The sequence below is a fragment of the Myotis nattereri genome, assembly GCF_964212035.1.
Source record: "Myotis nattereri genome assembly, chromosome: X".
NCBI lineage: Eukaryota > Metazoa > Chordata > Mammalia > Chiroptera > Vespertilionidae > Myotis > Myotis nattereri.
Genome location: NC_138078.1, coordinates 248,881 through 263,161, shown reverse-complemented (window position 1 = coordinate 263,161; position 14,281 = coordinate 248,881). Strand labels below are relative to the sequence as shown.

The following is a 14,281-nucleotide window of genomic DNA, read 5'->3' as shown; positions in this document are numbered from 1 at the left end:
TCTCTCTTTTAAAATCTATCGTATTTACAGTATTGCACTTCGCTGATTTCATTGCATTTTCCCCTCCCCGTCCCCCCTCTAAGCTTCAGGCTGACCCCCACCCCGCGCGCGCGCGCGCCCCTGTGCGCCTGTGTGTGTCTCTCGCGCGCGCGCGCGTCTGCAAAGAATGTCCATGGCTGGAGATCCAGAGTCTGGAAACGTTACACAGTTTGTCCTCTTCTGGAAACAAGGTTACCCAGTTGCACAAGGAAAGCCTAAACTCGGCGCTGGGGTTGGGGCGCGGAGGAGGAAGGGGGGAGTTGCCCACCTGAACCGGAAGATCGGGGGGGCCTTTCCCGCCCTCATCTTGGCGAGGTCACCAGGTGCGATGCGTTATTGCTGCCGGCGGCGGCGAGGGGCGCGCGCGCGCGGGGGGGTGGGGGGGGCGCGCACCAGCGGTCCCAGCTTCGGGGGCGACCCGTGTCCGCCCTGAAATCCGCACGGTGTCCCGCAGCTCCTCGCTGGCTGCTCGGATGGATAGAAGCAAATTCCTGGCCGTGAGTCGCATCGTTGCAGACCCAGAAAATGCGCATTTTTCAGGCGCGCGCGCGCGCGCGCGCGCGTGTGTGTGTGTGTGTGTGTGTGTGTGTGTGAGAAACAGACTCTGATAGGATCTTAATCTTCGAACAGGTGTGGATGGAGGAGGCCGCATGCACGGGGTAGAGATGCGCGCGCGCGCGTGGGCGCGCAGCGGAAAGAGAGAAGCGAGTCCGAGCGCCACGTGGGTCCCAGGTCGAGGGCTGGGTCCGAGGGTCTCCCAGTCACCGGGTCTCTCTCCTGCCCAGTCTCTGCGAGGGTCTGGCGGGGTCGTGCGTTCCCGGGAGGCCCCCCTCTCCAAGCCAAACGTAGGGTGTCTGTCCCCCCTTGGCGAGGGAGAGGTGGGAGACCGCTGCGCCAGGGCCCGGTCCGGAGTCCGCGTGGCCAAGGGGGGCGCGCGCAGGGGGTCGAGTGCAGGACGCAGCGCGGGCGGGCGGGCGGGCGGGCGGGCGGCGGGGTGCGGGCGCGCGGCGGGTCAGAGGCCCAGGGCTTCGGCGTGTTTGCGCGCCTTCAGCCGGAGGTCGGCGATGCTGGAGTTTTTACTGTTGCTCTTGGCGGCGGCGGCCACCACGGCCGCGGCGGACGCGGACTCGGCCAGCGAGGCGATGGGCAGGCCGAAGGGCGGCGGCGGGAACATCAGGTAGGGCGCGTGCGCCGCCAGGTGCGGGTGCAGGTGCGGGTGGGCGTGCGCCACGCCTTCCAGCTGCAGCTGGGCCTGGACCTGCGGGGGTGGTGGGGAGGGGGGGGGCGAATCCGGAAGGTTAGGATCCTGCCCAGATGGAATCCATGGGCTGCCTGCCTCTCTCCTTCTCTCCCCTGGAGTCAACCCCTTTGCCCCAGTCTGGGGACCCCCCCCACACACACACACACACTCCTCTGGGGACTCGGGGCTGTCGTCTCCTCACCGTGTCCGTCCCATCCTGAACTGGGGAACCCACCAGATCTCCGCATCCCCCCCCCACCCGTCCTGAGCGATACCCACCCTCAAGTCCTTTCCAACATTGGGGTGTCTACAGCTGGGCCCCCCTCCTCACCAGAGCCCCCGAATTCTCTCTCCTTGACCTCACAGGAGTCCCAGAATCAGGCTCCACTGGGTTTGGGCAGAGGGCTCAGGTCTCCCCCCTCACACACACGTTCCCAGGGACCTCACAAATTCGTGGGGCGCACAGCCAAACCCTCTGGCTAATTTCATCAGGGCCTCGTGGCTGACCCCACGTCGGGGTTCCAGGGAGGCTGAAAGGCCACCCTGTCTGTTCTGGGGACGAGGAGCTGAGCTGTGAGAGGCCCAGGCAAGGGGGGGGCTTGAGCCCTCATGTCTGCGCACCCCACGCCCAGCACCTTGGCCCTGGACGCCCTTCGGGCCTTGAGCACGTTAAGCCTGAAACCACGCAACGCGCCCTTCCTCCCATCCGTCTCCCAGCCAGATGTCTCGTTACACGCCCCCCAATACCCACGACCTCTGCTCCTGCCCCCAAGCCAACCCTGGTCCCATATAACCTTGGGCCCGCACTTTGGGGTAAAACAGCTTTGCGTCGTGGACACGCGCCCCTGTCCCTTCCGCGTGCGCCCTCCCAGCCCCGACGTGGGCGCCCCAACCAGGGTGCCAAGTTGGTTTTGCGCGCAAGCAAGGTAGGGCGCCGGGAGCGGGGGGAGGGGGCGCTGCTCTCTAGCGCTAAAAAGGGGGTGCCCCCGCCATGTACCCAGCCACGCCTCTGCTTGGCCCAGGGTACCCATGTTGCTCCAGTGCGCACACTCCCACCCCCACGTGGGGGCTCCAACCGGGGTGCCAAGTTGGTTTTGCGCGCGCGCCGCACGCAAGGTAGGGCGCGGGGTTGGGGGGCCCTGCGCTCTCAGGATACCTCCACCATTTACCCAGCTCTGGTCCCGAACCGGGCGTGGCCCTTTGGACACTGGGACCCCACGCGCCTTGCCACCCCATGGCCGCTCCCTGTCCACGCAGGACGGGCTGCGCTCTGCGCGCTCCGGACCGTGTTCAGAGCTGGGCCAGAGGCCCCCCCAACTCCGCGGTGAGGGGCAAGGCTGGGTCCAGGAGCGGCGCAGACACCTCTCGCCTAGGCCCTTAGCGCGCGCGCGCGCGAGGAGGGTCGTGTTTGGGCGTCGACCCCGCCCTCACACCCCAGTGCCCGCCAACCCCCGCCCCCTCCCCCAGGCTCCTGGCGGTGAGTATGTGGGTGGCTCCTTGGGTAGGTGGGATTTTTTTTTCCTCTCCCTCCCTCGGATTTTGGTAACACGGTGCTTAGTTTTACGGCCTGGGACTCCCCTGAAGGTGAGCCTTGGAGTTTTACAGCGTGAATTTAACGCGTGCCAACGGGTCTATAAATGCTCTTTTGTAGCCGCGGCCTCTTTTCTTGCGCGAGGGGGGGGGGGCGGAGGTGGGGGCGGGAGGAGCCGAAGGGGAGGGAGGGGGAGGCGGAGGCGGAGGCGGAGGGGCCCAGCCAGGTTTCCACCGGGGAAAGAAAAAGAAAAAACGCGGCTACCTGTTGGAAAGGCATCCGCAGGGCGCCCATGTTCACATACGGCGCCACCCTGCAGGCGTCCAGGTGGCTGGCGGTGCCCAGGATCACTCCTGCGAAGGGAAGACAGGACGCGTGAACGCGCCGCGCACGGGCGCAGGCGCGCGCGCATCTTCCCCGCGCGCGCGTCTGCGCCTTAGCGCGCGCCCCCCGACGCCCCCCGTGCGCGCGCGCCTGCGCCTACCTTTATGCATCTGGTTCTCTTGTTTGCGGCACTTGGCTCTCCTGTTCTGGAACCAGACCTGAGAGAGAGGAGAGAGAGAGAGAGAGAGAGAGAGAGAGAGAGAGAGAGAGAGAGAGAGAATCCGGTGAGCCAGGTCCGGCCTGGAGACCAAGGGCGTCACCCCCACCCACCCTCCACCATCTCCTCGCTGCACCACGCGCTCTGGCGTGGAGCGCCCGCCCAGGGCGAGGCATCTACGGGGCATCTAATCCCCTGCCCTAACCACACGCTCCAAACTGGCTACCCCCCCCCTTCCGTCCCCCGCTAGGGTGGGGTTCGCCCAGCTCTCTGTGGGCCGTTCCCACCCACTCAGTGAGAGAGGAGCGAAGACGTGCAAACATTGATTTATTTTTTTAATATATTTTTATTAATTTCAGAGAGGAAGGGAGAGGGAGAGAGAGAAACATCCATGAGGAGAGAGAATCATGGACCGGCTGCCTTCTGCACGCCCCGGACTGGTTGGGGATGGAGCCCGCAACCCGGGCATGTGCCCTTGACCGGGAATCGAACCCGGGACCTTACAGTCCACAGGCCGAGGCTCTATCCACTGAGCCACACCAGCAGCTAGGGCGACATGCAGGCATTGAAAGCGAAGAAGCTGGTGTGGGGATGGCAAGTGGGATGGAGAAACCTTCTTTTTTTATTTTAGTTTATTTTATTTTATTGGTTAATCCTCACCCATGGGCATTTTTCCGTTGGTTTTCGAAGGGAGAGGGAGAGACGCAGAGAAACATCGATGTGAGAGAGACACATGGATGGGTTGCCTCCTGCACGCCCCCCACCACCAGAGCCTGGGAACCTGCAATCCAGATACGAACGTGCCCTTGACCGGAATCGAACCCGTTACCCTTCAGCCCATGGGCTGATGCTCTATCCACTGAGCCAAATCGGACGGGGCGGGAACCCTTCTATGTGGGCATCGCCCCTCCACCCTGTCACCCCTTGGGAGCACCCCGGATCTTACACTTTTGGGAATTTCGCTGCCAAGGAAGGAAGGGGGGGGCACGCACGCAGGTGGATCAATAGTTCCAAATCCCCGCCTTCACCCCAATCAAGTCCATCAAGTTCCATGTCCTCCTGGGAAGCCCAGTGAAGGCTACGGAGTCCTGCCCTGGCCGGTGTGGGCCAGTGGATAGAGCGCCAGGGCACCTGCCCGGGGTGCCAACTCGATCCCCAGTAGGGCGCGCGCAGGAGGCAGTCGATCCATCATTCTCTCTCATCATGGATGATTCTCTCTCTCTCTCCCCCTGTTCCTTCCTGTCTGAATCCATACCAATGTATTTTCAGGGGCTTCGCTTCTCCAAAGACGCCTAATTCTTGGGGTGCCTGGTGGAGAGAGTGTGGGCGGGGGAAATGGGCGGTGGGAGGCAGACCTCGCCCAGCTGGGTTGGCTGGTCAAAGGCAAAAAAATCTTCCGCACCCAACGCCCCAAAGCCCCCTCCCCCGCGCTGCCCAGCACCCCTCCCGCCCGTCACCCCCAAATCAATCAAAAGGAGGCCTTCAGGCGCGCAAATTTGGACACCCTCCCCGCCCCCCCCCCAAAAAAAAGTTCCCAGTTACTTAATTCGTTTTCTAACTGGTTTCCACGCTCCCTGGCCACGTTACAGGAGACCAAAGGAATCGCCCCCTCCCTCACTCCACCCCGGTGGCTCCATGGGGACCCCTGCGCTGGGCGCGCGCGCGCGGACGCGTGCGTCCTATTCCCCGCGCCCACCCCTGAGCCCGGAGCAGGCGCGAAACCCGGCGGTTGGCAACACCTGAAAGTCTTTGAAATCGGAACGTTTCCGTGCGAGACTTTGAAGGGACAAGCTTTCCATCCAGGCTGAGCCATCCCCGCGGGCACCCCCTCTCCCCATCCCCATCCCCACCCCATGCGCGGTGGGAACTGGCTTTCCAGAAGTTTCCAAAATTCATGTCGCCAGGCTGCAAAGGGGGAAGGGGGGATGTGCATGGCTCTGCTGAAAATTCCCCCCCCAAAAAAAGGACCCCCCCCAACTTACTACAGTGGGGCCTTGACTTGCGAGTGTCCCGATTAACGAGTTTTTTGAGACACCAGCTGTCTCTGGGCCGATTTTTTTTTGCATTGAGTTGACAGAGTAATTTGAGTTCACGAGCTCCTTAACGAGCTCGGTCTCGGAAGGAATTAAACTCGCAAGTCAAGACCCAGCTGTAGTTTCTATTCCTGCCAATGTTTTCTAGTGGTGCCAGGTCATCCATCCTTGTATTTCCGTGTTCGTGGTGAGTGTGTATTTTCTCTCTTCGCCACCGTTATTCTAAACCCTGTGTCCGACCCGATACACATCTTATCTGCCTGCATTCCCTGTATCTCTTTTTTTTTTTTCCTGGAGAATTCTCTGGTTCTTGCATTAGGGGGTGTTTCTTTGTCCCCTCATTGTGGCTGCCGGTTTGGGGAGTCTCTGGGATCGTAGACCTGCTTCGCCTCGCACCCGACAAGTTTGAAATCCCCAAATCTTGACCCGTGTTGTGTTTTGGGGTCTTTTTTGCGTGTGTGTGTGTGTTTTTCCTCCTCCAAAAACACTATAGGATGGATCGTATTCCTCCTGTCGCCCTATTCGGGTGGCCTGAACATTTTCCACTGTCCATCCGGGGGGCCTTCCTCTCCTGGGGGGGGGTCCCACACCCCCGTTCTGGGGGAGCAGAAACTCACATGAACCAGGGCCCATTCCGCACGCGCGCGCACCCCTCCATACCCCCCCCCCCGCACCCCGCAAGCGCATTTTCCAAAAAAAAAAAAAAAAGAGCACCATCCTAGTTAAATCCAAAAAAGCCAAGCTCACTTTCCCGTTCAAGGGCAGGGGAAAAAAGGGGGAGGTTGGGGAGGGGGGAGGGGAGGGGAAGAGGGAGAGAGGAAGAAAAACAAAAAAAAACCAACACAAAAACATTATGAGGAATAAAAGTGATGAATTAGCCGGGGCGCGCCGGGCGCGCGAGCATCCATCAAACTTGGGGGTGACTCGCGATCAATTCCAATTAGTCGTGAAAATGCTAAGTAAAGCGACCGACACTGCGTTAGACACTTATTTCTTCATTTACAGGAGAGGATGGGGGGGCGGGCGGGGGCGGGGGTTAGGCGCGCACTCACCCATCTCCCTCCGAAAACACCCCTAATCGGATTTCCTTCTTGATTTCCATTACCGACAGTGAATAATGACATTTAATTTAGCCCGCTCGCCGCCCCGCCATCCAGCCCGAAAGATATTTGCCGGTAATTAAATTACCGCGCGCGCGCGGGGGCCTCATAACTTTCCATTTACAACCCTGGCTGGCAGCTGGGAGCCGGGGACAACCCTTCGAAAATAAAAGGTTAATCAGCGACAGCTTCGTTGTCGGGGCCGCAATTTATTTAGAGCAAATTCTGCCCGCCTCCCTCGGCACCCCCCCCCCTTATCCCTTCACCTCCCACCCCCACGAAATGGAAACGCGGGTGGCGAGCGGGCGCGCACGGGGCTGCGCAGGGGATGACGAGGAGGCGCGCGCGCGCTGCGGATCGTGTTGCTCGCCTCCCACCCACCCCCCTATTTTTTTAAAAAATTTCTCCCTCTGCCAACCCCCCTTCCGTGACACGTTTTCCCCTTAACTCACTGGCACAACCCCCTTCGGCCCTCTCGCCTTCTTCTTCTCCACGCGGTCCTGGTCCCCGTTGGCCCAAAGGCGCGCGCGGCTTTTGTGTTCCGCGTTCGTGTTTTTTTTTTAATTGTTATTTACGGTCCGTGATATTGTAACTCTCCCGTCGCCTGCCTGCCTGCCTGCCTGCCTGCCTGCCGGATCGGATGGGTAGCTACTCACTGGGGGTCCCCCTTTTTCTGTTTGTTAGGGCTTTGGGGAGGCCTGCGGGCACCCCACCCACCAACTGTCTGCGCCCCTGCGCCCCCTCCGTGGCCCATTTTTTTTTGCCGGCCGCCGCGCGCTTTGGCTTGTGCGCTGCTGGCCGGCCGGCCTGGGCGTAATAGACTACGGAGTGAAATAGTGCGGAATTCAATTACAAGTAATTTATTTTTATCGAAACACTACATCAAGGCCTGAGAGATATTACGGGGGAGGCGGAGCTCGGAGAGACACCGACTCACCACACGGGGGAAATGACGGGAGAGTCTGATGTCCCCTCCGGACAAAGTTTAATCTTTTCATTAATTTATAGGGCGCAGCGCGATGCATCTTCCCGGAGAAGGGTGGCCGGCAAAAATAAAATAAAATAAAAAATAAATACATGCCTTCTCCCCTTTGGCTGCGGCCACGGAGACACCCCCCTCCCCCCCCAAAAAAAAGGAAAAGGAGATCCCCAGGCCTCCTCCTCTGCCCATGTTTGGGGGGCGGGGGGGGGGGCACCGATGCCCAGAAGGTTCTGGAAACTGTAGACAAAAGTCTATTGGTCGCGTTTCATCGGAAGTCGCCCTCGCTTTCTGAAGCCCAAAAACAAACAAAAATATGAGACATACTTGGGAGCAAAAGAAAAAATATATATATATCTATCTACTCCAGCCGGCGTGGCTCAGTGGTTGTGCATGGAACCTAGGAACCCGGAGGGTCCCGGGTTCGATTCCAGGTGAAGGGCACAGGCCCGGGTTTTGGGGGCTCCATCCCCAGTGCGGGGGCGCGCAGGAGGCGGCCGATCCAAGATTCTCTCTCCTTCTCTCTCCTCATGGATGTTTCTCTCTCTCTCTCCCTTCTCCCTGCCTCTCTGAAATCAAATAAAAACATATTTTAAAAAAGAAATGGATATATACACACTTTTTTTTCGATTGGCAGGATTTCGGACAACACCCTCTATTTTTTTTTTTTTAAAGCATTTGATGTTTTGTTCGGGGACGCACACATTCCGGACACGAAGTTGGGTTCCCAGGAGTGGGGTCGCGGCCGCGCCAACAAGACAGCGGCTCCTTTAAAGCCCGTGGCTTCCCCGGTTGGCAAAATTAATTCCGTGTATGTAAAACCGGTCCCCAGAGGCCCCCCCAGGATCCTGCCCTCCACTCCCGGGCCCTCCTGTCCTTCTGCAAACGAACGGTGGCAACGGACAGACCCAGGGACAGCCGGATGGCCGACCTCCCCAGGGGGGTGTCAGCGCTGCTTGCGCACGACGGGAACGGACCTCGGCTGGTCTCCCCTCATCCATAAATTATTACTTATTAATTTCGCGTTCGCAGAGCCTCTCTAAGGCGCCCTCCTCCTCCTCCTCCTCCTCCTCCTCCTCCTCGCACGTGCTGCGCGCACACCCAGGGCGCCTCCGACAGGGGCTGGCCAGATGGGGCACCAGGCTTCCGTCCGTCCGTCCCCCCTCTCCTCCTCCCTCCTGGAGCCCCGCGAGCGCGCTGAGCCTAATCCGGCCCCGCGTGGGCAGCAGCCCAGCTCATCAACGTGCCGCATGTGCAAAACCCTCGCTCCCCAATCCCCCCATCTCTCTCTCTCTCTCTCTCTCTGTTCCCCGGAATAGAGGGAGGGGGCTGCTCAGGAGGAAGAAGAGGTGGAAATGAGAAGGGAAAATGACCCAAATTCCTGACAATCTGGACATATTAAGATAGCTTAGACATAGTAAGATTCTCTCTCTCTCTCTCTCTCTCTCTCTCTCTCTCTCTCTCTCTCTCTCTCCCAGCAGGTCAGGCAGGGCACGTGCCCTTCGTGCGCGCGAACCGTGCGCCCCCCGCACCCCCCGCACCCATGCGCGCGAGGACCTGCGGCATCTCCAAAAGCGCCTGGTTCCAGCCCGGTCCCCAGTGTCCCTGCGCTCCCTGAAGGTGCCCAGGCGCCCTGGTGCGCCCCAGGGGCCCGAGGGCGGTGGGGAGGCCGGCCCGGGTCCCCTCCCCACCCGCCGCGGTCCTACCTGCACGCGCGCCTCCGACAGCCCCAGGCGCTGGCTCAGCTCCTCGCGCATGAAGGCGTCCGGGTAGTGCGTCTCGTCGAAGAGCCTCTCCAGCTCGTTGAGCTGCTCGAGCGTGAAGTTGGTGCGGCTGCGTCTCTGCTTCAGCTTCGTCTGCCCGTCCTCGTCCTCCGACTTCACGTCCTCACGCTTCTCCTTGCAGTCGTAGAGACCTGCTGGGCGGGCGGGCGGAGGGGGGCACAGCAGCTAAGGCCTCCCCCGAGTCGCCACCGCCCTGGGGCGCCCACCCGGAGTCCCCCCACCACCCGGAGTCCCCACCACCACCGGTGGGCGCCTCCCGAGCCCGTGCGCCCTGGACCCAGTCCCTTCACCACCGGTGGGCGCCTCCCCGGGCCTGTGCGCCCTTGGGTCCAGTCCCTTCACCACCGGTGGGCGCCTCCCCGGGCCCGTGCGCTCTGGGCCCAGTCCCTTCACCACCGGTGGGCGCCTCCCCGGGCCCGTGCGCCCTGGGCCCAGTCCCTTCATCACCGGTGGGCGCCTCCCGGGGCCCGTGCGCCCTGGGCCCAGTCCCTTCACCACCGGTGGGCGCCTCCCTGGGCCAGTGCGCCCTGGGCCCCTGACAGACGGGCCACGCACACACGCGTGCGCGCGCGCGGTGGACACTTTTGCGTGCGCCCCGGTGGAAACCGAAGCGTGGGCAAGCGGGGCCTCGCCATCCACTCGCGCCCTGACGCCAAGTCTGCGTCAAAGTCGATAAAAGCAACTCAAGGGGGAGGAAGACGCGGTATTTTGTAACAACTCAGGCCCTTGGCGGGCCCGTATTTCTGATCTCCAAACGGTTCCCTTATTTTTTTTTACTTTGTGTCTGTTGACAGAAGCAGATAGGCTGACTCTCTCTCTCTCTCTCCTCTCTCTCTCTCTCTCTCTCTCTCTCTCTCTCTCTCTCTCTCTCTCTCTCTCTCTCTCCTCTCTCGTCTTGTCTCCTCAAGCGCCAGCCGAGCCCTAGGAGCCAGCCGGAGGCTCCCTTCACTCCCGCCAGGAACCTGGGCGCACGACCCCCCCCCCCACCCTGGTCTCCATGCGCACCAGGGGGTGCGCGCCTGTGAGCACAGCCCCTTGGCTTCCTGCTGTTGTCACTCTCTCTTTCACACACACACACATATTCGCACCCACGCGGGTCCGGAACACGCCCCAGCAGGGCGCCAAGCGTGGCACTTTCTTATTTCCAAAAATCATGGCAGCGTCTGTAGTTGCTGGGAGGAGTGAGTTGGGGGGCGGGGGAGAGGGGTGAGGGAGGTGTGTGTCCCCCAGGCAAGACAGTCAACTTCTGGGAGCCTCTGGCCCCGGCACTTCTCCTCGCTTTTTGGAAATGGAGTCCTTTCTTGCCAAGCTCAGGGATTTAAAATCCACTGACACTGCCGTGAGCGGCGTCCCCAAAATTTCCCTTCCCCTCTCCTCTCCATCCTTGGATGGCTGAGCACATCGGTGCCCTAATTAGATGTCCCCTGGGGGCCAAGGAAAAGATGCTGACCGTCTGGCCCAGCCTGCGTGGCTCAGAGGTTGAGCATCGACCTATGAACCAGGAGGTCGCGGTTTTATTCCCCATCAGGGCACAGGCCAAGGGTTGCGGGCTCCATCCCCAGCGAGGGGCGTGCAGGAGGCAGCCCGTCCATGATTCTCTCTCATCACTGGTGTTTCTATCTCTCTCTCTCTCTCTCTCTCTCCCTTCCTCTCTGACATGAATCGCTTTGTGCGTGTGTTTTTAAAAGATACTGATCTTCCGGAGACTCCCGGGTTCTACCAATTCCGAAACCATCTCAAATAAGAAGCGTCAACTAATTAAGGCGGAAACTTTCAAAGGAGGTGGGGGTGGGGGTTCGGGACTTCTGTGGGGAGAGGAGAAAAGTGGGGGTCCTTGGCCCTCCACGCCCCAGGCCCTGAGCTGGACAGCGAACCCCCATTCTGGACCCTGTCTGAGCGTCTGCCTCCCCATTTAGGGGGTTTCTGGCTGCTGGCTGCCAACCCCCCCACTTGCATTTTATTTTTCTTTAAATATATTTTTATTACTGATTTCGGAGAGGAAGGGAGAGAGAGAGAATCGGGGACCGCCTGCCCCCTGCTCCCCCCCCCCAACACCAAGGATCGAGTCCAAAACCCAAGCACCCTGGATCCAACCACAAGCTCCCGGTTCATGGGTCGACGCTCAACCCCAACTTGCTTCTTTTTTTTAACCCAGAAAACAGCACGTCTTTCTGACAGAGAGAGAGAGAGAGCTCCCGGTCCCTTCCCCCGGCAGTAAAAATTCCTTCCCGGAGGCGACCACATGCTCCGCGCTTTATGCGTCTGAACTCTGAACCTCGGACGATGGATCCCAGCTGAGACGCTGGGGCTTTCAAAGTCCTTTCAAAGCAGCCAGGGCGGCAGCCGGCTTGGCTAAATCCACAGCTCAGCTCGGCGGGCAGGCGGACCCGCCGGGGTTTCTCGGGGAGGGTGCCCCAGGGTGCCCGAGGGTGCCTTCGTGTGGCTCCCCACATACCAGCCTGGGGGGGGGCGCTCAGCCTGGTGGGGGCCTGCATTCCTAGCGGAGGGGGAACGGTAGGTGCCAGTGGGAATGTGGGTTCGGTCCTCCCTTCTCTCTTTCCTACGAACGCTCATTCGTATTTCTCCTCTCGCTTTTCCAACGAACGGGCCTGGACAGTTGCAAAGGCTCTTGCTGCACCGGCTGGGGGATTTGGAGTCTTGGAAGAAGTGGGGGAGCCGGTCAGGAGTCCCCCCCTTAGCGCCTTAAAACCCTCTGACATTCAATGTCAGAATCCCCCCCCCCCCAGTCCAGCTCAGCCGGCGGGCCCCTCTCTCTCCATCAAAGCAAAGAGTCATTATTGTATGAATTACAGAGCCAGGTGTGGGAGACCAGCCCCGAGGCGAGGCAAGCCAGCAATTGGGGGGGCGGGAGGGTTGGGGGGGCTCTTTTTTCTACGAGGTCAAGGCCTCCAAAACGCGGCTGGGTCATGCGCACCGGGCCTACAGCTTCAACGCCACGGGGGCACCATCCAACTCGGCCACCACAGCGTAAGGGTCCCCCAAGAGCCGGAGAGAGATGAGGGTGCTTGGGGGGGAGAGGGGAGGGACCCCCTTCTAGGGAGACCCCGTCCCTGACCTCTCTCAACATTTAAGTCACAGAAACTGGACCCCTGTGTCCAAATTATCCAAATGGCCAGCGTCCTGTGCCTTTCCTCCCTCCCTAATAAAAATTAAACGTTTTAGCCGTCGGTAATGAGGCAGCCCTGAGAAATGTAACCAATTTGTTGCCCGTGACGGATGGCTCGCTGTCAGTTGCCTTGTTTCAGCGTTTCCCCCTCTCCCACCCTCCAACTCCCGGGGTGGGACCCCCGCCCCCGCCCCCGCCCCCGCTGTCCAGCTGGGGAACCTCTCCTAATCCGGACTTTGCGCCCCCCCTACCCGCTCCCGCCCCCCAGGACTCACAACAGGGCGAGCCCAGGGAGCAGATTTCTCCTCTGCAAGCAGCAGGCCGGCTGCGCTCTCGCAGCCTCGGGTAGGGCCGCCGCCGCCGCCACCACCGAAAGCTTCCCTGGGCGCCCTTCAAAGCCACAGCCAGACGCTGGCCACCTGCGGGCGCAGGAGTGGTTTTAATTTCCAGGCCTCGGCTCAGCCAGGATCCAATCTCCAGGTTCAAGGGAGCGGGTTGGGGGCGAGGGGCGAGGGGGTGGGGGGAGCGAGGGGGAGTTTTTCCCTGAGCGGAAACTATGGAGAGGTGAAGGGGGCGGATGAGGCGACCGCGCGTTCCGGCCCCGACTACTCCGGGGTCCCCCCGCGCGTCCCCAACGCGGCCCGATTCTAGCTCCGGGGAGCCGGGGAGCGCAGGGCGCGCGGGTATGTCCGCTCCGTGCGCACGAGGGTGTCTGCATTTGAGGAAGAGTGTGGCAGGGAGGCTAATTCTGGTTTTTAGGCGCCTGCCCCTTCGCCCTCTCTCGTCGACCCCAACCCCGGCAAGTCCCCCCAGACGGCGGCCAGTGGCAACGCCCGCCCGGAGAAGGGAGTCCGGCCCCTGCCCAGCCTCGCTCCCCTCCCTGCCTCCGCGCTGGCCGCCCCCGTTTGCTTCCTCTCTAACGAAAAAGCCAGAGCCTTTCCATCCGAGAGCCGTGGCTCATCCGTTGGGGGAAGACCTGAGAGCGGACCCGCCGTTCCAGGAGCCGACTCCCCGCGGGGCGCGCGCGCGCACGGAGCGAATGGGGCAGGCGGTGCAGGCTCCGCGGCGGCGGCGGCGGCGAGGAGACGAGGCCCCCCCGGCCAGCTTACCTTCCGTGACCCTCCCCGCGGTGCCGAACTCCTTCAGCTTGTCCTTGTCGCTGTCCACGTGGTCTTTGAACAAATGCACCGGGCAGTGGCCGCCGGCGTCCGTTATGTCCTGCAGATTGGAGTCCGAGGCCCCCAACTCCCGGGCGCGCGCCAGTCCGCTCTCCAAAACTTCCCGGTAGGTGATCGAGTCTTTCTTCCCGCCGCCGCCGCCACCAACACCGCCGCCGCCGCCGCCGCCGCCCTCCTTCGTCTTCTGGTCAAAAGATTTGGATACAAACGCCGTGAGTTCCTCCATCGCGGTCCAGGGGGGCCGGCGGGGGTCCGCGGGGGGCTCGGCGGGGCTGGCTGGCTGGGAGCCGGGGGCTGGGGTGCGCACACCTCCCGGGGCGCGCGCGCGCGCGGAGACTACGGTCCGTGTGAGGGTAGGTCCCTCCTGCCGGTGATTTATGCTTCTCAATTGGATGTCTCACTATTTATACGCGGCTACCTCCGCCCAGCTTCCCCCCCCCCCCCCCCCGCGCGCCCCTGTCGGCAGCAATTAAGGCTCCGGGGCGGCGGGGCGCACGCCGAGACGCAATCTCTGCCCCCCACCCCCCACTCCCACTCCACTTCGGCAATTGGCTTTCTTTTCATTTCATCACGGGCTGGGCGTCTGTTGCACCTTGGAGCGGAGAGGTACGCAGCGAATTTGGTGGAAGGAAGAGAGAGGGAGAGGGAGAGAGGGAGGGAGAGAGAGAGGGCGCGCGCGCGCCAGCCAGCCAGCGAGCGAGCGAGGAGGCAGCGGCCGGGCGCAGGCGT

The 14,281-nt window shown here is 61.7% G+C and overlaps 1 protein-coding gene across 1 annotated transcript; it reads right to left on the bottom strand.

The window, feature by feature from the left end:
* Positions 1 to 1,051: 1,051 nt before the first annotated feature.
* Positions 1,052 to 13,778, bottom strand: LOC308511458 (short stature homeobox protein; the record flags this gene model as incomplete). Its single annotated transcript, XM_081081496.1, has 5 exons — positions 1,052 to 1,297; positions 3,075 to 3,163; positions 3,295 to 3,352; positions 9,170 to 9,378; positions 13,484 to 13,778. 5 exons carry the CDS (start codon positions 13,776 to 13,778, stop codon positions 1,052 to 1,054), a joined length of 897 nt encoding a protein of 298 aa, XP_080937622.1.
* Between the last annotated feature and the right edge of the window lie 503 nt (positions 13,779 to 14,281).